Genomic DNA, 20,683 nt, shown 5'->3' with positions numbered 1-20,683 from the left:
AAGGTCAGGTCACTGGATGACATCACAAGGGGCCCTGACGGAACACTCAACAATGGGGCCCTGACATCACAATCAACAATGCCTTTCTTTTTTTTTCTCTCTCTCTCTCACTACTCTTCACTTCTCCATTCCCTCCTCCTATCTGTCTTTTTGTTTGGCGTGCTTTGGCACCAGGACGTACGTGCGAGGAAAAGGCGTGGCCAAAAGTGGGCGTGCAACGGGCAGTGCTATGCAGATGGCGAACACGAAGAGGAGCATGATGGTGATTGCAGAGCAGAGGACGCACGTTCTCCCTGGTTTATGAGAGCAAGAAGCCTCCTGGACTGTGGCTGGGGCCTGTAGGCTGTCGCCTTGAGAAGTGTTCTGCATTGGGGAGCATCGACCTGGACGGCGAACCGTGTTCGGGTTATCACTTATCAAGTGTAGTATCTGTTCTTATACTTCTGCTCTGATCGGTGAGGCGCCATGACGGACCGATACACCATCCACAGCCAGTTGGAGCATCTGCAATCCAAGTACATTGGCACTGGCCATGCCGACACCACCAAGTGGGAATGGCTGGTGAATCAGCACCGTGACTCCTACTGCTCCTACATGGGCCACTTTGACCTGCTCAACTACTTTGCCGTGGCTGAGAATGAGAGCAAGGCCCGAGTGCGCTTTAACCTGATGGAGAAGATGCTGCAGCCGTGTGGGCCGCCCATGGACAAGCCGGATGAGTCCTAGAGACCGGGCAGTGACTGGTGCCGTGGACTTGATGCTCTCCTCCTCGTGGTCGGGGGAAGGGGGGGGGGGCTTCTTACGTTTAGTTCCTTACGTGGATTTTACATTTCTTTTTATTGTAATAGAAACGTATCAATCCTGCTCAGTGCAGACCAAGCATTTTTACACTGAATTAAAGCCCCTTTCTGTTCAAAAAAAATAAAATAATAATAATAATAATAAAAAAAATCTGTTCTTATCAGTTTAATATCTGATACGTCCCCTATCTGGGGACCATATATTAAATGGATTTTTCGAACAGGGAGATGGAAAAAGAGCTTGCTCTGTTCACTCCACACATTGACCTGGTATTGCAGTACCTCCAGGACCGGCTCTGCCCAGTGCTGTGCTGTGCTGCTTGCTGTGTACCTGCATCTAGTCTGTCAATCTCCTAATGCAGCAGCTGTAGGTTTGTTCCGGCAACCACCCGCCCAGTCTCCTCACACCCCAAATCCAATTAAGACTGATGCATTAATTGGCTTATCAACTGAATGAAGTGTTTGGCCCTTCACGCACCTTGGCTTTGATTGGCCTGCCTGTTGTGCACATGGGATCCTCGCTTGTTCCTGGAAATTGACACGTTTGGAGCAAGTTGGCTGGATGTAACCATTTTACTTTTCCAGTGCTTTAGTAAGTAAAGTACGCCTGTGTCTCCCTCTTGTGGATCTTCTGAACAGGATTACTTGGAGGCTAGAAAGTAGTCCATCACTTTCTATGTATCAGCAGCAGCTGCACCTACCTTGTCTGGACAATGGACGGAACACTGCACGTGTCACAGGAGGCTGGTCAGGTCAGAGGTCAAGTAAGGTCAGGTCACTGGATGACATCACAAGGGGCCCTGACGGAACACTCAACAATGGGGCCCTGACATCACAATCAACAATGCCTTTCTTTTTTTTTCTCTCTCTCTCTCACTACTCTTCACTTCTCCATTCCCTCCTCCTATCTGTCTTTTTGTTTGGCGTGCTTTGGCACCAGGACGTACGTGCGAGGAAAAGGCGTGGCCAAAAGTGGGCGTGCAACGGGCAGTGCTATGCAGAAGGCGAACACGAAGAGGAGCATGATGGTGATTGCAGAGCAGAGGACGCACGTTCTCCCTGGTTTATGAGAGCAAGAAGCCTCCTGGACTGTGGCTGGGGCCTGTAGGCTGTCGCCTTGAGAAGTGTTCTGCATTGGGGAGCATCGACCTGGACGGCGAACCGTGTTCGGGTTATCACTTATCAAGTGTAGTATCTGTTCTTATACTTCTGCTCTGATCGGTGAGGCGCCATGACGGACCGATACACCATCCACAGCCAGTTGGAGCATCTGCAATCCAAGTACATTGGCACTGGCCATGCCGACACCACCAAGTGGGAATGGCTGGTGAATCAGCACTGTGACTCCTACTGCTCCTACATGGGCCACTTTGACCTGCTCAACTACTTTGCCGTGGCTGAGAATGAGAGCAAGGCCCGAGTGCGCTTTAACCTGATGGAGAAGATGCTGCAGCCGTGTGGGCCGCCCATGGACAAGCCGGATGAGTCCTAGAGACCGGGCAGTGACTGGTGCCGTGGACTTGATGCTCTCCTCCTCGTGGTCGGGGGAAGGGGGGGGGGCTTCTTACGTTTAGTTCCTTACGTGGATTTTACATTTCTTTTTATTGTAATAGAAACGTATCAATCCTGCTCAGTGCAGACCAAGCATTTTTACACTGAATTAAAGCCCCTTTCTGTTCAAAAAAATAAAATAATAATAATAATAATAATAATAATAATAATAATAATAATAATAAAAAAAATCTGTTCTTATCAGTTTAATATCTGATACGTCCCCTATCTGGGGACCATATATTAAATGGATTTTTCGAACAGGGAGATGGAAAAAGAGCTTGCTCTGTTCACTCCACACATTGACCTGGTATTGCAGTACCTCCAGGACCGGCTCTGCCCAGTGCTGTGCTGTGCTGCTTGCTGTGTACCTGCATCTAGTCTGTCAATCTCCTAATGCAGCAGCTGTAGGTTTGTTCCGGCAACCACCCGCCCAGTCTCCTCACACCCCAAATCCAATTAAGACTGATGCATTAATTGGCTTATCAACTGAATGAAGTGTTTGGCCCTTCACGCACCTTGGCTTTGATTGGCCTGCCTGTTGTGCACATGGGATCCTCGCTTGTTCCTGGAAATTGACACGTTTGGAGCAAGTTGGCTGGATGTAACCATTTTACTTTTCCAGTGCTTTAGTAAGTAAAGTACGCCTGTGTCTCCCTCTTGTGGATCTTCTGAACAGGATTACTTGGAGGCTAGAAAGTAGTCCATCACTTTCTATGTATCAGCAGCAGCTGCACCTACCTTGTCTGGACAATGGACGGAACACTGCACGTGTCACAGGAGGCTGGTCAGGTCAGAGGTCAAGTAAGGTCAGGTCACTGGATGACATCACAAGGGGCCCTGACGGAACACTCAACAATGGGGCCCTGACATCACAATCAACAATGCCTTTCTTTTTTTTTCTCTCTCTCTCTCACTACTCTTCACTTCTCCATTCCCTCCTCCTATCTGTCTTTTTGTTTGGCGTGCTTTGGCACCAGGACGTACGTGCGAGGAAAAGGCGTGGCCAAAAGTGGGCGTGCAACGGGCAGTGCTATGCAGATGGCGAACACGAAGAGGAGCATGATGGTGATTGCAGAGCAGAGGACGCACGTTCTCCCTGGTTTATGAGAGCAAGAAGCCTCCTGGACTGTGGCTGGGGCCTGTAGGCTGTCGCCTTGAGAAGTGTTCTGCATTGGGGAGCATCGACCTGGACGGCGAACCGTGTTCGGGTTATCACTTATCAAGTGTAGTATCTGTTCTTATACTTCTGCTCTGCTCTGCTCTGATCGGTGAGGCGCCATGACGGACCGATACACCATCCACAGCCAGTTGGAGCATCTGCAATCCAAGTACATTGGCACTGGCCATGCCGACACCACCAAGTGGGAATGGCTGGTGAATCAGCACCGTGACTCCTACTGCTCCTACATGGGCCACTTTGACCTGCTCAACTACTTTGCCGTGGCTGAGAATGAGAGCAAGGCCTGAGTGCGCTTTAACCTGATGGAGAAGATGCTGCAGCCGTGTGGGCCGCCCATGGACAAGCCGGATGAGTCCTAGAGACCGGGCAGTGACTGGTGCCGTGGACTTGATGCTCTCCTCCTCGTGGTCGGGGGGGGGGGGGGGGGGGCTTCTTACGTTTAGTTCCTTACGTGGATTTTACATTTCTTTTTATTGTAATAGAAACGTATCAATCCTGCTCAGTGCAGACCAAGCATTTTTACACTGAATTAAAGCCCCTTTCTGTTCAAAAAAATAAAATAATAATAATAATAATAATAAAAAAAATCTGTTCTTATCAGTTTAATATCTGATACGTCCCCTATCTGGGGACCATATATTAAATGGATTTTTCGAACAGGGAGATGGAAAAAGAGCTTGCTCTGTTCACTCCACACATTGACCTGGTATTGCAGTACCTCCAGGACCGGCTCTGCCCAGTGCTGTGCTGTGCTGCTTGCTGTGTACCTGCATCTAGTCTGTCAATCTCCTAATGCAGCAGCTGTAGGTTTGTTCCGGCAACCACCCGCCCAGTCTCCTCACACCCCAAATCCAATTAAGACTGATGCATTAATTGGCTTATCAACTGAATGAAGTGTTTGGCCCTTCACGCACCTTGGCTTTGATTGGCCTGCCTGTTGTGCACATGGGATCCTCGCTTGTTCCTGGAAATTGACACGTTTGGAGCAAGTTGGCTGGATGTAACCATTTTACTTTTCCAGTGCTTTAGTAAGTAAAGTACGCCTGTGTCTCCCTCTTGTGGATCTTCTGAACAGGATTACTTGGAGGCTAGAAAGTAGTCCATCACTTTCTATGTATCAGCAGCAGCTGCACCTACCTTGTCTGGACAATGGACGGAACACTGCACGTGTCACAGGAGGCTGGTCAGGTCAGAGGTCAAGTAAGGTCAGGTCACTGGATGACATCACAAGGGGCCCTGACGGAACACTCAACAATGGGGCCCTGACATCACAATCAACAATGCCTTTCTTTTTTTTTCTCTCTCTCTCTCACTACTCTTCACTTCTCCATTCCCTCCTCCTATCTGTCTTTTTGTTTGGCGTGCTTTGGCACCAGGACGTACGTGCGAGGAAAAGGCGTGGCCAAAAGTGGGCGTGCAACGGGCAGTGCTATGCAGATGGCGAACACGAAGAGGAGCATGATGGTGATTGCAGAGCAGAGGACGCACGTTCTCCCTGGTTTATGAGAGCAAGAAGCCTCCTGGACTGTGGCTGGGGCCTGTAGGCTGTCGCCTTGAGAAGTGTTCTGCATTGGGGAGCATCGACCTGGACGGCGAACCGTGTTCGGGTTATCACTTATCAAGTGTAGTATCTGTTCTTATCAGTCTGCCTTTTCTTGCCGGCCCAGGTCCTTGTGGGTACTCCCTGCACTCTGCCTTTGAGCATCGTTGATTAAATTCAGCTTCAGCTCACTGCTGCTATTGGGTGTAGGGCTATTCCCCAGGGAACAAGAGTGCTCTGGTCTCCGACCTCCTCTTGGCCTGTGGCTTAATAGTCTTGGTGTACGACGTTAGACAGTGCTTACTTGGATCTAGACAGCCCCGAACACGACAGCTGGAAGAACTTCTCAGACTGCGATCCAGGAGAAGACTCTGCGAGGACTCGACGAGGACTGAAGACTCCGGCCTGAAGACTCTGGCCTCGGGGGACCTCGACGAGGAAAGAAGCTCGGCGAAGCTTTCCCCGGAAGAAGCTCCGCCCAGCAAGAAGGAAGCCGCAAAGCTCCGCACCCTGCGGCAAAAGGACGCTTTGCGAAGACACCACAGGAAGAGGGCTAGAAGGAAGTAGCCATGGCCACAACCTCAAAGCCCCCCAAGACCAAGAAGGATGCTGCAGGACCGGCTAAGAAGACCCAAGCCACCAAGCCTCCTGGACCCTCTGGGGCCGGACCAGACGCCTCTGCCCGGCAGAAAGGCGGCGGAAAGCCCGGCCAGGTCGCCCCTTTACTGGAGCCCTGGATGCGGCAGACCGTCGCCATGAAGCTGAAGGAGGTGGATGGAAAGTCCCCGGAGATGACCGAGGAAATCTTCTGCCAGAAGATGCTGGTGGACCAGGGATTTTCAAAGCCAGAGACCCTCAGCGTCCAAGCCTTTATGACCGGGATCTTCTACATGACCTTCGCGTCGATCAACATCTGTAGAAGATATTGGGAGAAGGTGAAATCGGCGGCATCGGACTCCACATTTTCTCACTTTGTCGGGAATTGCCCCATTGAGGGAGGAAAGAAGGATTACGGTGTCTATGAGGAACCCACACACCCCCGGTAAAGACATCACCACTTTCCTGAATCGATTCTGCACAGTGGTGAGGGAACCCACCCACATCCTGAACGGACTCGGCTTCTGGACTGGAAAGTGGTCAGCGGTCGTGAAACTGAACAAGGACGCGACTGCAGAAGACGGCCTCCAGCACCTGCCCCAGTCTTTTTCCCTCGGAAACTCCCACGGCCTCATCTACTACCCGGACATGCCACAATTCTGCAGGAAATGTGGACAGAAGGGCCACGAGTTGAGGAACTGCAAGGAGGATCCCTGCCGAATCTGCCGGGTCACAGGTCACGAGACCAAAGACTGTCCAAAGAAGGTGGCGTGCAACCTGTGCGGGCTGGCCTCCCACGTCTACAAGGACTGCCCAAAGAGGGACCGCACCTGGGCTTCAGTCGCAGCCAGGGCCCCGGCCGCCCGGAACCCCCCACAAGCCGCGGCCCAGGCGGCAACACAGCCCAAAGAGAAGCCATCTAAGAAAGAAGGTAAGCGGACATCTCCCCCTGCCCATGCTCCCGCCCCCTCCTCCTCCTGCCCAACCGCCCGCCCTGTCGTCACCACCACTGAGGTTATCCACATCCAACCCCCCACCACCTCAGTGGCCCCCTCCCGTGCCCCCAGCCCAACCCGCCCCGTCGCCACCACTACAGCAGAACTAACCTCTCCTCCAGCTGCTGTAGCCCTCTCTATGGAGGAATTTCCCCCTCTTGTCTCCCCAGATGTCAGTCAAAGGAAAGGAAAGAGAAAGGGTAGGGACAGCCCCACGGCTGACCAATCCAAAAAGAAGATGCTCGAGGTAGAGGACGTGGCCTCAACCAACAAAGAAGAAGAAACAGAACAGCAGATGGAAGAACCGGTGGCCACCAACGAGGACCCCCAACAGCAACCCCTCCACATCCCCAGTAGCCTCGACGAGACCGAAGTGGAGGAGATGGTGGCCAACGGGGCAACCGCCGACCCGATGCGGCTACAGATAACTCTGGAAGAGATCGAAGCCGCCTTTGTGCTATTACAGGGGCAACCCCCAGACAGCGGACAAGAAGAAGTAGAGGAACCGCCGGACGTCCGGAGTGGTAACTAAGCTGTATCGTTCTCTGCTAACCTTTTTCTTTCTCTTACATGATGGCTAACTTTAACCTTTTTTCCATCAATGTTAGGAGCATTAGAGATCGGACTAGACGTCAGACGATACTAACCTTTCTTACTTCTCAGGCTGCCGACGTTCACATGTTGCAGGAATGTGCTTTGCCCCCCTCTAGGTCCTACAACCACCTGGCCAGGCAGTGGTCCCATGGCCCCTCCTACTGGTCCGGTGGTGGCAGCTGCAAGTCGGCCGGGGTTGCCATCCTCCTCAGGGGAAACGCGTTCACACTTTACTCCGTCCAGGAGCTCGTCTGCGGCAGGCTTCTTGTCGTAGACGGCTCCTGGGCGGGAGAGCCGGTTAGGCTCATCAACGTGTACGCCTCCCCTGACAAGGGTGAGCGGCTGGAGTTATTCCAGGCCCTACGACCGCAGCTTGCTACCACCAGGGCCGTAGTGATGGCCGGGGACTTCAACTGCCCGATAGAGGAGGACGGACGCAGCTCCGGGACCTCAAGCAAGCTAGACGTCACTTCCAAACTGCTTATCGAGATGGTGACCGAGGCGTCCTTGCAGGATGTTGTGGGATCCATGGGGAACGGCTCCATTAATTATACGTGGTGCCGGCCCGATGGCTCACTCCGTTCTCGGATCGACTTCGTGTTTGCCTCTCGGGCAGTCAGGCAGTGTAGGCACTCTATGGTCCCCTGCTTCTTCTCCGACCACAGGGCCATTCAGGTCCAGTGCACCCTAGGCACCGGGTTCCCCCCGGGCCGTGGGTCCTGGAAGCTGAACTGCGCTCTGCTGAGTCGGGGAGATGTGCTGGCGGAGCTTAGGGATACCTACATAGCCTGGCGGAACGACAAATGCTTCTTTAAATGTACTAGTGACTGGTGGGAGTATGTTAAAGTCCAGTTTCGTTGTTTCTTTCAGGCCAAGCAACAACATCAGGCGTGTGAGAAAAAGAAGGCCTTCAGAGCACTGCAACGTGAGTTGCGGTCCCTGCAAGATCTTCACCGGTGCGGCTGGGACGTAGGGGAGGACCTGGATAAGACCAAAAAGAGCCTGAAAAGGCACTTTGAGGAGGAATCCAGACGAATCGTCTTCCGTTCCAAAGTGGAAAACCTGGATAAGGATGAGAAGTGTAACTCGTTCTTTTTCAGGAAACTCCACGCCGGCCACACGCCCCTGAATGAACTCTGAGACAAAGACGGCAACATGCGTTCGGGGAAGGAGGAAGTAATGGGAGTCGTCACAGACTTCTACAGCGACCTCTACTCCCTGAGGAACACCGACCAGAAGGCCGCCGATAAATTCCTGTCAGGTACCACTAACCACCTTGATCCTGCAGGTACGGAGGCCATGGATGACCCTCTGACGGTGGGGGAGGTGCTCTCTGCCGCTAGATCCTTTAGGCCCGGCAGGACCCCGGGCAGTGACGGCCTCCCAGCAGAGCTCTATGTAGCGCTGGGGGACCTGATCTGTCCAGACCTGTTGGAACTCTATGGGGAGATGGTGGTGGAGGGTACAATGCCCCCATCCTTGAGGGAAGGAATGATCACGATCCTGTATAAGCGGAAGGGGGAGAGATGTGACCTGAAAAACTGGCGTCCCATCTCTCTCCTGAACGTGGACTACAAGATCCTCGCCAAGGTACTGGCCAATCGGCTGAAGGTCGTCATCGGCGGAATCGTCCACCCGGACCAGACCTGCGGCATTCCAGGCCGCAGGATCGCAGACAGCCTCGCCCTTGTGAGAGACACGGTGCACTACATCCAGGACCGCCGTGTTCATGCCGCCCTGGTCAGCCTGGACCAGGAGAAGGCATTCGACCGTGTCTCTCACGAATTTATGGACAAGGCGCTGCGCAGGCTAGGTCTAGGCAGGAGGTTCTGTTCTTTTGTTGACCTGATGTATTTTGACATTTACAGCACGGTGTTGGTGAACGGCTGGAAGACCGACCCCTTCCCTGTCCTCTCTGGGGTCAGGCAGGGCTGCCCTCTTTCACCTCTCCTTTTTGTTTGTGTTATAGAATCCTTCGCGGAGGCTATCCGACAGAACGGGGAGATCAGAGGGATCACCGCACCAGGACCTGGACATTACGAGGTCAAGTGCTCGCTGTACATGGACGACGTGACCGTCTTCTGCGCTGACCGGCGTTCGGTGACTACACTCGTCCAGACCTGCGAGGAGTTCGGACAAGCTTCAGGGGCCAAAGTCAACTGCGGCAAGTCAGAAGCCATGCTCTTCGGGGACTGGCAACTGGCCTCTTCTGCCCCCTTCCCATTTACCATCAAACCAAACTTCATCAAAATTCTGGGAGTCTGGTTCGGGAAGGAAGGCGCAGCCCTCAAGTCTTGGGAAGAACGCTTGGCCAAGGTGAATCAAAGAATCGGACTGTGGAGCCTTAGACACCTCACGATTGAAGGTAAAGCACTCGTCCTGCGAAATGAAGTTTTGCCTGTGCTCCAGTACACCGCACAGGCATGGCCCCCTCTTGCCACCGTTTCCAGGGCCATCACCAGGACAGTGTTTCGCTTCATCTGGGGATCTAAGATGGACAGAGTGAAACGAGCCATCATGTACAAAGAGCCCCGCAAGGGGGGAAAGGGCATACCGGACCTGCCCACTTTACTGCGGATTGCCTTTGTTTGTGACAGCGTTCGTCGGACTCTGAGAACTGCTAACGGCTCTGCGGGCAAGGCTATGTCTCGCTTTTTCCTCCTGCCCCTCTGGAGGGGTCTGGGCTGGGACAAGTGGGACAGCTCCATCCCTTACAACTGGCACGCTCCCTGGTTCTACGGAGACGTCGTCAGGTTTGTGAGGGAACACCAGCTGGAGGGCCTCAAACCCGACTTGTGGAAGCCAAAAACTATCCACAAACTCATCAGAGCAAAGGACGTGGTCGAGTCAATTCCAGGGATCCAGGACGACACACTAGAGACAGTTTGGACTAATGTGTCGTCAAACAGGTTGACTAACGGGCATAAGGACTTGTCATGGATGGCCATTCAGGGCGGACTGCCAATCCGGTCATTCATGCATGCCCGTAACCTGTGCAAAACCCGGTACTGCCCCAGGTGCCCTTTCGTGGAGGAAACATCTTACCACCTGTTTTGGGAGTGCCGCTTTGCACAGCGCCTGTTGGACGCCCTGGAACATGAACTCAAAGACTCAGTGCCCAGGAACGGCCTGCAACACACTTCGGTGCTGTACGGACTATTTCCTGGGATTCATACTGTTGGAGCCATCCAGGAGGCCTGGCGCCTTATGAACTGTTTTAAGGACGCTATTTGGTTTGCTAGGAACCGGCTCATTCTCAGGAGGGAGAACAAGTCCGTCCAGGACTGCCGCAGACTTATCCATAGTATGCTGCAGGACTACAACATCTCGGACATCGACGAAGAAGAAGAGGAATAAACCCCTCTCCTTCCCCCTCTCCCCCCGTTTGTATTTGTCTTCTCAATAAAGCTAAGGGCATGTGATCCCCCACCCCTACCCCCTCCTTCCCACTTCCCCTTCCCTCATCACTGTCTAAATGCTTTGTTGGAAGGTTTTGTGATTGAATAGGTATGCTAGTGTAGCATTCATTGCGATGTATAGTGTAGGTTAGCCTGTGCTTTACATAACAATGCCATGCTCGCAAAGACGATTGTAAGTAATTTATTATGTACTGTTTCATGGCCTGTGCTGCGTCACAGTACTAAAGTATGTATGTATGTATGTATGTATGTATGATGACTGATCGTAATAAAGACGTTTCAATCAAAAAAATCTGTTCTTATACTTCTGCTCTGATCGGTGAGGCGCCATGACGGACCGATACACCATCCACAGCCAGTTGGAGCATCTGCAATCCAAGTACATTGGCACTGGCCATGCCGACACCACCAAGTGGGAATGGCTGGTGAATCAGCACCGTGACTCCTACTGCTCCTACATGGGCCACTTTGACCTGCTCAACTACTTTGCCGTGGCTGAGAATGAGAGCAAGGCCCGAGTGCGCTTTAACCTGATGGAGAAGATGCTGCAGCCGTGTGGGCCGCCCATGGACAAGCCGGATGAGTCCTAGAGACCGGGCAGTGACTGGTGCCATGGACTTGATGCTCTCCTCCTCGTGGTCGGGGGAAGGGGGGGGGGGGGGCTTCTTACGTTTAGTTCCTTACGTGGATTTTACATTTCTTTTTATTGTAATAGAAACGTATCAATCCTGCTCAGTGCAGACCAAGCATTTTTATACTGAATTAAAGCCCCTTTCTGTTCAAAAAAATAAAATAATAATAATAAAAAAAATCTGTTCTTATCAGTTTAATATCTGATACGTCCCCTATCTGGGGACCATATATTAAATGGATTTTTCGAACAGGTAGATGGAAAAAGAGCTTGCTCTGTTCACTCCACACATTGACCTGGTATTGCAGTACCTCCAGGACCGGCTCTGCCCAGGACTGGCTCTGCCCAGTGCTATGCTTTGCTGTGCTGCTTGCTGTGTACCTGCATCTAGTCTGTCAATCTCCTAATGCAGCAGCTGTAGGTTTGTTCTGGCAACCACCCGCCCAGTCTCCTCACACCCCAAATCCAATTAAGACTGATGCATTAATTGGCTTATCAACTGAATGAAGTGTTTGGCCCTTCACGCACCTTGGCTTTGATTGGCCTGCCTGTTGTGCACATGGGATCCTCGCTTGTTCCTGGAAATTGACACGTTTGGAGCAAGTTGGCTGGATGTAACCATTTTACTTTTCCAGTGCTTTAGTAAGTAAAGTACGCCTGTGTCTCCCTCTTGTGGATCTTCTGAACAGGATTACTTGGAGGCTAGAAAGTAGTCCATCACTTTCTATGTATCAGCAGCAGCTGCACCTACCTTGTCTGGACAATGGACGGAACACTGCACGTGTCACAGGAGGCTGGTCAGGTCAGAGGTCAAGTAAGGTCAGGTCACTGGATGACATCACAAGGGGCCCTGACGGAACACTCAACAATGGGGCCCTGACATCACAATCAACAATGCCTTTCTTTTTTTTTCTCTCTCTCTCTCACTACTCTTCACTTCTCCATTCCCTCCTCCTATCTGTCTTTTTGTTTGGCGTGCTTTGGCACCAGGACGTACGTGCGAGGAAAAGGCGTGGCCAAAAGTGGGCGTGCAACGGGCAGTGCTATGCAGATGGCGAACACGAAGAGGAGCATGATGGGGATTGCAGAGCAGAGGACGCACGTTCTCCCTGGTTTATGAGAGCAAGAAGCCTCCTGGACTGTGGCTGGGGCCTGTAGGCTGTCGCCTTGAGAAGTGTTCTGCATTGGGGAGCATCGACCTGGACGGCGAACCGTGTTCGGGTTATCACTTATCAAGTGTAGTATCTGTTCTTATACTTCTGCTCTGATCGGTGAGGCGCCATGAAGGACCGATACACCATCCACAGCCAGTTGGAGCATCTGCAATCCAAGTACATTGGCACTGGCCATGCCGACACCACCAAGTGGGAATGGCTGGTGAATCAGCACCGTGACTCCTACTGCTCCTACATGGGCCACTTTGACATGCTCAACTACTTTGCCGTGGCTGAGAATGAGAGCAAGGCCCGAGTGCGCTTTAACCTGATGGAGAAGATGCTGCAGCCGTGTGGGCCGCCCATGGACAAGCCGGATGAGTCCTAGAGACCGGGCAGTGACTGGTGCCGTGGACTTGATGCTCTCCTCCTCGTGGTCGGGGGGAAGGGGGGGGGGCTTATTACGTTTAGTTCCTTACGTGGATTTTACATTTCTTTTTATTGTAATAGAAACGTATCAATCCTGCTCAGTGCAGACCAAGCATTTTTACACTGAATTAAAGCCCCTTTCTGTTCAAAAAAATTAAATAATAATAATAAAAAAATCTGTTCTTATCAGTTTAATATCTGATACGTCCTCTATCTGGGGACCATATATTAAATTGATTTTTTGAACAGGGAGATGGAAAAAGAGCTTGCTCTGTCCACTCCACACATTGACCTGGTATTGCAGTACCTCCAGGACCGGCTCTGCCCAGTGCTGTGCTGTGCTGCTTGCTGTGCTGCTTGCTGTGTACCTGCATCTAGTCTGTCAATCTCCTAATGCAGCAGCTGTAGGTTTGTTCCGGCAACCACCCGCCCAGTCTCCTCACACCCCAAATCCAATTAAGACTGATGCATTAATTGGCTTATCAACTGAATGAAGTGTTTGGCCCTTCACGCACCTTGGCTTTGATTGGCCTGCCTGTTGTGCACATGGGATCCTCGCTTGTTCCTGGAAATTGACACGTTTGGAGCAAGTTGGCTGGATGTAACCATTTTACTTTTCCAGTGCTTTAGTAAGTAAAGTACGCCTGTGTCTCCCTCTTGTGGATCTTCTGAACAGGATTACTTGGAGGCTAGAAAGTAGTCCATCACTTTCTATGTATCAGCAGCAGCTGCACCTACCTTGTCTGGACAATGGACGGAACACTGCACGTGTCACAGGAGGCTGGTCAGGTCAGAGGTCAAGTAAGGTCAGGTCACTGGATGACATCACAAGGGGCCCTGACGGAACACTCAACAATGGGGCCCTGACATCACAATCAACAATGCCTTTCTTTTTTTTTCTCTCTCTCTCACTACTCTTCACTTCTCCATTCCCTCCTCCTATCTGTCTTTTTGTTTGGCGTGCTTTGGCACCAGGACGTACGTGCGAAGAAAAGGCGTGGCCAAAAGTGGGCGTGCAACGGGCAGTGCTATGCAGATGGCGAACACGAAGAGGAGCATGATGGTGATTGCAGAGCAGAGGACGCACGTTCTCCCTGGTTTATGAGAGCAAGAAGCCTCCTGGACTGTGGCTGGGGCCTGTAGGCTGTCGCCTTGAGAAGTGTTCTGCATTGGGGAGCATCGACCTGGACGGCGAACCATGTTCGGGTTATCACTTATCAAGTGTAGTATCTGTTCTTATACTTCTGCTCTGATCAGTGAGGCGCCATGACGGACCGATACACCATCCACAGCCAGTTGGAGCATCTGCAATCCAAGTACATTGGCACTGGCCATGCCGACACCACCAAGTGGGAATGGCTGGTGAATCAGCACCGTGACTCCTACTGCTCCTACATGGGCCACTTTGACCTGCTCAACTACTTTGCTGTGGCTGAGAATGAGAGCAAGGCCCGAGTGCGCTTTAACCTGATGGAGAAGATGCTGCAGCCGTGTGGGCCGCCCATGGACAAGCCGGATGAGTCCTAGAGACCGGGCAGTGACTGGTGCCGTGGACTTGATGCTCTCCTCCTCGTGGTCGGGGGGGCTTCTTACGTTTAGTTCCTTACGTGGATTTTACATTTCTTTTTATTGTAATAGAAACGTATCAATCCTGCTCAGTGCAGACCAAGCATTTTTACACTGAATTAAAGCCCCTTTCTGTTCAAAAAAATTAAATAATAATAATAAAAAAATCTGTTCTTATCAGTTTAATATCTGATACGTCCTCTATCTGGGGACCATATATTAAATTGATTTTTTGAACAGGGAGATGGAAAAAGAGCTTGCTCTGTCCACTCCACACATTGACCTGGTATTGCAGTACCTCCAGGACCGGCTCTGCCCACTGCTGTGCTGTGCTGTGCTGTGCTGCTTGCTGTGCTGCTTGCTGTGCTGCTTGCTGTGTACCTGCATCTAGTCTGCCAATCTCCTAATGCAGCAGCTGTAGGTTTGTTCCGGCAACCACCCGCCCAGTCTCCTCACACCCCAAATCCAATTAAGACTGATGCATTAATTGGCTTATCAACTGAATGAAGTGTTTGGCCCTTCACGCACCTTGGCTTTGATTGGCCTGCCTGTTGTGCACATGGGATCCTCGCTTGTTCCTGGAAATTGACACGTTTGGAGCATACGGCATACATATTAGGACATCGTCAGACATCATCCACAACTCCATCCTCCGTCAGGCAAAACTCCCTCCTACCTCAGACTTTAGACAAAACTCCGTCCTCCCTCATCTAAAACTCCATCAGACCTCAGACAAAACTCCGTCCTCCCTCATCCAAAACTCCATCAGACCTCAGACAAAACTCCGTCCTCCCTCAGACATCATCCAAAACTCCATCAGACCTCAGACATCAGCCAAAACTCCATCAGACCTCAGACATCAGCCAAAACTCCATCAGACCTCAGACATCAGCCAAAACTCCAACAGACCTCAGACATCAGCCAAAACTCTGTCGTCCCTCAGCCAAAACTCTGTCGTCCCTCAGCCAAAACTCCGTCGTCCCTCAGCCAAAACTCTGTCGTCCCTCAGCCAAAACTCCGTCATCCCTCAGCCAAAACTCCATCAGACCTCAGCCAAAACTCCGTCGTCCCTCAGCCAAAACTCCGTCGTCCCTCAGCCAAAACTCTGTCAGACATCAGCCAAAACTCCGTCAGACATCAGCCAAAACTCCATCAGACCTCAGACAAAACTCCGTCCTCCCTCATCCAAAACTCCATCAGACCTCAGACAAAACTCCGTCCTCCCTCAGACATCAGCCAAAACTCCATCAGACCTCAGACATCAGCCAAAACTCCATCAGACCTCAGACATCAGCCAAAACTCTGTCGTCCCTCAGCCAAAACTCTGTCGTCCCTCAGCCAAAACTCCGTCGTCCCTCAGCCAAAACTCTGTCATCCCTCAGCCAAAACTCCGTCGTCCCTCAGCCAAAACTCCATCAGACCTCAGCCAAAACTCCGTCGTCCCTCAGCCAAAACTCCGTCGTCACTCAGCCAAAACTCCGTCAGACATCAGCCAAAACTCCGTCAGACATCAGCCAAAACTCCGTCAGACATCAGCCAAAAATCCGTCCTCCCTAACTCAAAATATGCCCTACTACACACACTCTTCACCTGACAGAGCTGCTAGCTGCTGGAGAGGCAAAGGACCTGTGATGATGTCATGACCATGTGATGAGTCACGTGTGTAGGAGGGGTCAGATGTGCACAGCAGCTGGTAGAGTGTACAGAACTGTAGCCATCAAATAGAGCTCTGTACTAGAGATGTGTGTGTAACCTGCATGTAGCAGATCTGTATGTGTAACCTGCATGTAGCAGATCTGTATGTGTACCCTGCATGTAGCAGAGCTGTGTACTGTGTAGCAGAGCTGTATGTGTAACCTGCATGTAGCAGAGCTGTATGTGTAACCTGCATGTAGCAGACCTGTTTACTGTGTAGCAGAGCTGTATGTGTAAACTGGATGTAGCAGAGCTGTATGTGTAACCTGCATGTAGCAGAGCTGTATGTGTAACCTGCATGAAGCAGAGCTGTATGTGTAACCTGGATGTAGCAGAGCTGTTTACTGTGTAGCAGAGCTGTATGTGTAACCTGGATGTAGCAGTGCTGTGTACTGTGTAGCAGATCTGTATGTGTAACCTGCATGTAGCAGAGCTGTATGTGTAACCTGCATGTAGCAGAGCTGTGTACTGCGTAGCAGAGCTGCATGTGTAAGTTGCATGTAGCAGAGCTGTGTACTGTGTAGCAGAGCTGTATGTGTAAACTGCATGTAGCAGAGCTTTATGTGTAACCTGCATGTAGCAGAGCTGTATGTGTAACCTGCATGTAGCAGAGCTGTTTACTGTGTAGCAGAGCTGTATGTGTAAACTGGATGTAGCAGAGCTGTATGTGTAACCTGCATGTAGCAGAGCTGTATGTGTAGCCTGCATGTAGCAGAGCTGTATGTGTAACCTGGATGTAGCAGTGCTGTGTACTGTGAGGCAGATCTGTATGTGTACCCTGCATGTAGCAGAGCTGTGTACTGTGTATCAGAGCTGTATGTGTAACCTGCATGTAGCAGAGCTGTATGTGTAACCTGCATGTAGCAGAGCTGTGTACTGTGTAGCAGAGCTGTATGTATAACCTGCATGTAGCAGTGCTGTGTACTGTGTAGCAGAGCTGTATATGTAACCTGCAAGTAGCGGAGCTGTGTACTGTGTAGCAGAGCTGTATGTGTAACCTGCATGTAGCAGAGCTGTGTACTGCGTAGCAGAGCTGTATGTGTAAGTTGCATGTAGCAGAGCTGTGTACTGTGTAGCAGAGCTGTATGTGCAACCTGCATGCAGCAGAGCTGTATGTGTAACCTGCATGTAGCAGTGCTGTGTACTGTGTAGCAGAGCTGTATGTGTAACCTGCATGTAGCAGAGCTGTGTACTGTGTAGCAGAGCTGTATGTGTAAGTTGCATGTAGCAGAGCTGTGTGCTGTGTAGCAGAGCTGTATGTGTAACCTGCATGTAGCAGTGCTGTATACTGCGTAGCAGAGCTGTATGTGTAAGTTGCATGTAGCAGAGCTGTGTGCTGTGTAGCAGAGCTGTATGTGTAAACTGCATGTAGCAGAGCTGTGTACTGTGTAGCAGAGCTGTATGTGTAACCTGCATGTTACAGAGCTGTGTACTGTGTAGCAGAGCTGTATGTGTAACCTGCATGTAGCAGAGCTGTGTACTGCGTAGCAGAGCTGTATGTGTAACTTGCATGTAGCAGAGCTGTGTACTCTGTAGCAGAGCTGTATGTGTAACCTGCATGTAGCAGAGCTGTGTACTGTGTAGCAAAGCTGTATGTGTAACCTGCATGTAGCAGAGCTGTGTACTGTGTAGCAGAGCTGTATGTGTAAACTGCATGTAGCAGAGCTGTATGTGTAACCTGCATGTAGCAGACCTGTGTACTGTGTAGCAGAGCTGTATGTGTAACCTGCAGGTAGCAGTGCTGTGTACTGTGCAGCAGAGATGTGTACTGTGTAGCAGAGCTGTATGTGTAACCTGCATGTAGCAGAGCTGTGTACTGTGTTACAGAGATGTGTGTGTAACCTGGGAACTATAAAGAAGTGTAAAAAAAAAAAATAAATCAGATCACCTCCCTTTTCCCAAAATGAAAATAAAAGAACTGAAAAAATACACATCATGGGTGTCGCAATGTGTAAAAACACCCATTGTATAAAAATATATTCCCCATACGGCAAACAGCAAAACAGAAAAAAAAAAGAGTCCAAATGTCTGATTCGCCGTTTTTGGTTGCTTCATTTGCTACAATTTTTTTTATAAAAAGTGATTAAAAAGTCTTAAACACCCCAGAATGGTATCAGTGAAAAGTTCAGAATGCCCTGCAAAAAATTAGCCCCACCCAGCTCTGTACACATAATTACAAAAAAGTTATAGGGGTCAAAATATGACGACAAAAAAAAAATTCTGATTCTGGAAATCTCCTGTCACTCCGAGTTACTCAGAATTGGTAGCCCTAATTAATAAATACATGCAACATGAATGTATATATGCCACTTCACACAAAACTAGATCACAAGTGTTATGCCTCTTGCACATAAACGTTGTTGGTCCATTCCGTGCATTGGGGACAGCAATTTGCAGTTTTGGCTGATGTCTGAGGTCTGATGGAGTTTTGGCTGATGTCTGAGGTCTGATGGAGTTTTGGCTGATGTCTGAGGGAGGACGGAGTTTTGGCTGAGGTCTGACGGAGTTTTGGATGAGGGAGGACGGAGTTTTGTCTGAGGTCTGATGGAGTTTTGGCTGATGTCTGACGGAGTTTTGGCTGATGTCTGACGGAGTTTTGGCTGAGGGACGACGGAGTTTTGGCTGAGGGACGACAGAGTTTTGGCTGAGGGACGACGGAGTTTTGGCTGAGGGACGACAGAGTTTTGGCTGAGGGACGACGGAGTTTTGGCTGAGGGACGAAAGAGTTTTGGCTGAGGGACGACAGAGTTTTGGCTGATGTCTGAGGTCTGATGGAGTTTTGGCTGATGTCTGAGGTCTGATGGAGTTTTGGCTGATGTCTGAGGGAGGACGGAGTTTTGTCTGAGGTCTGATGGAGTTTTGGATGAGGGAGGACGGAGTTTTGTCTGAGGTCTGATGGAGTTTTGGATGAGGGAGGACGGAGTTTTGTCTAAAGTCTGAGGTAGGAGGGAGTTTTGCCTGACGGAGGATGGAGTTGTGGATGATGTCTGACGATGTCCTAATATGTATGCCGTATATGTCCACAGACTCCTGACTACAGACTAACTCCTCCCTGTCTGGGCCTAAACATTTATACTAGGGGCTCCCTATCTCCCTCTAGTGTCTAGGATGCCTAACTACACCCCAATAGGCCTGCTATACATGTCACAGGGGAACAATACATACAAACCGGATTCCAAAAAAGTTGGGACACTACAAATCGTGAATAAAAACTGAATGCAATGATGTGGAGGTGCCAACTTCTAATATTTTATTCAGAATAGAACATAAATCACGGAACAAAAGTTTAAACTGAGAAAATGTACAATTTTAAGGGAAAAATATGTTGAATCAGAATTTCATGGTGTCAACAAATCCCCAAAAAGTTGGGACAAGGCCATTTTCACCACTGTGTGGCATCTCCCCTTCTTCTTACAACACTCAACAGACGTCTGGGGACCGAGGAGACCAGTTTCTCAAGTTTAGAAATAGGAATGCTCTCCCATTCTTGTCTAATACAGGCCTCTAACTGTTCAATCGTCTTGGGCCTTCTTTGTTGCACCTTCCTCTTTATGTTGCGCCAAATGTTCTCTATAGGTGAAAGATCTGGACTGCAGACTGGCCATTTCAGTACCCGGATCCTTCTCCTACGCAGCCATGATGTTGTGATTGATGCAGAATGTGGGTAACACCTTTCTGATATTGCTCCACTATCTTTCTGCGCAACATTGTGGGAATTGGTGATCCCCTACCCATCTTGGCTTCTGAGAGACATTGCCACTCTGAGAAGCTCTTTTTATACCCAATCATGTTGCCAATTGACCTAATTAGTGTTAATTGGTCTTCCAGCTCTTCGTTATGCTCAAATTTACTTTTTCCAGCCTCTTATTGCTACTTGTCCCAACTTTTTGGGGATTTGTTGACACCGTGAAAATTGGAATCAACGTATTTTTCCTTTAAAATTATACATTTACTCGGATTAAACGTTTGATCTGTCATCTACGTTCTATTACAAATAAAATATTTACATTTGCCATCTCCACATCATTGCATTCAGTTTTTATTCACAATTTGTTTAGTGTCCCAACTTTTTTGGAATCCGGTTTGTACAAAAACATATAGAAAATACATTAAAATGCACAGTTAAATATAATGTCACTGTCCCTTAGGAGTAGGAGTAACACGTGACCCAATTGACCCTTGTGTAGTGCCCACCCCTACCTAGTGGGACACTACAAGAGGCAAATTTAAATGATGTGTGACGCTGATATCTGACTTCCTTCACTTGTCAGTATCACAAACGATTTTAGGTTTACTGTGGTTTTGTATGCTACATCACATAGATGAACAAAAATCCCAAGCTCATACAAGGCAAGCTGGTAGCTCAGTGGTAATGCTCTTGCCCCATGTTCAGGCTTTTGGTTTTCAAAACCCCTTTCAGCCTCTAAATTTTTTTAACATTTTATTAAAGGGAGTCTGTCACCTACCTGACCGGTTTCAAACAGGTGACATTGTTCAGTGGGGCACAAAGACATGACACAGATGTTACC

The 20,683-nt window shown here is 50.0% G+C and overlaps 7 protein-coding genes, 4 non-coding genes and 3 pseudogenes across 23 annotated transcripts in view; 13 read left to right on the top strand and 1 right to left on the bottom strand.

Moving 5' to 3' along the window:
- The window catches only part of LOC120999536 (zinc finger protein OZF-like), a 2,085,412-nt gene that overhangs the window by 798,305 nt on the left and 1,266,424 nt on the right, over positions 1-20,683 (top strand). The window lies entirely within an intron of this gene.
- Positions 1-20,683, bottom strand: part of LOC120999545 (oocyte zinc finger protein XlCOF7.1-like) — a 795,896-nt gene that overhangs the window by 146,593 nt on the left and 628,620 nt on the right. The gene's annotated exons all lie outside the window — the stretch shown is intronic.
- LOC120999558 (splicing factor 3B subunit 5) lies at positions 243-962 on the top strand. The gene has a single exon (XM_040430534.1). The coding sequence runs from the start codon at positions 466-468 to the stop codon at positions 724-726; it is 261 nt and encodes an 86-aa protein (XP_040286468.1). The 5' UTR covers positions 243-465; the 3' UTR covers positions 727-962.
- LOC121000064 lies at positions 900-1,104 on the top strand (annotated as a pseudogene).
- On the top strand, positions 1,839-2,495 carry LOC120999557 (splicing factor 3B subunit 5-like). The gene has a single exon (XM_040430533.1). The coding sequence runs from the start codon at positions 2,032-2,034 to the stop codon at positions 2,290-2,292; it is 261 nt and encodes an 86-aa protein (XP_040286467.1). The 5' UTR covers positions 1,839-2,031; the 3' UTR covers positions 2,293-2,495.
- Positions 2,512-2,695, top strand: LOC121000067. Its single transcript, XR_005778743.1, has one exon. It is a non-coding gene; the product is annotated as a U2 spliceosomal RNA (small nuclear RNA).
- On the top strand, positions 3,633-4,098 carry LOC120999561 (annotated as a pseudogene).
- Positions 4,068-4,274, top strand: LOC121000066 (annotated as a pseudogene).
- On the top strand, positions 10,980-11,497 carry LOC120999556 (splicing factor 3B subunit 5). The gene has a single exon (XM_040430532.1). It carries the CDS (start codon positions 11,009-11,011, stop codon positions 11,267-11,269), a length of 261 nt encoding a protein of 86 aa, XP_040286466.1. The 5' UTR covers positions 10,980-11,008; the 3' UTR covers positions 11,270-11,497.
- LOC121000068 lies at positions 11,446-11,643 on the top strand. The gene has a single exon (XR_005778744.1). It is a non-coding gene; the product is annotated as a U2 spliceosomal RNA (small nuclear RNA).
- LOC120999559 (splicing factor 3B subunit 5-like) lies at positions 12,560-12,902 on the top strand. Its single transcript, XM_040430535.1, has one exon. The coding sequence runs from the start codon at positions 12,592-12,594 to the stop codon at positions 12,850-12,852; it is 261 nt and encodes an 86-aa protein (XP_040286469.1). The 5' UTR covers positions 12,560-12,591; the 3' UTR covers positions 12,853-12,902.
- Positions 13,026-13,222, top strand: LOC121000242. The gene has a single exon (XR_005778859.1). It is a non-coding gene; the product is annotated as a U2 spliceosomal RNA (small nuclear RNA).
- Positions 14,032-14,604, top strand: LOC120999555 (splicing factor 3B subunit 5). The gene has a single exon (XM_040430530.1). The coding sequence runs from the start codon at positions 14,160-14,162 to the stop codon at positions 14,418-14,420; it is 261 nt and encodes an 86-aa protein (XP_040286464.1). The 5' UTR covers positions 14,032-14,159; the 3' UTR covers positions 14,421-14,604.
- LOC121000241 lies at positions 14,583-14,779 on the top strand. Its single transcript, XR_005778858.1, has one exon. It is a non-coding gene; the product is annotated as a U2 spliceosomal RNA (small nuclear RNA).

The sequence above is a fragment of the Bufo bufo genome, chromosome 4 (assembly GCF_905171765.1).
Source record: "Bufo bufo chromosome 4, aBufBuf1.1, whole genome shotgun sequence".
NCBI classification, from domain to species: Eukaryota; Metazoa; Chordata; class Amphibia; order Anura; family Bufonidae; genus Bufo; species Bufo bufo.
This window is presented reverse-complemented; position numbering and strand designations above follow the sequence as displayed.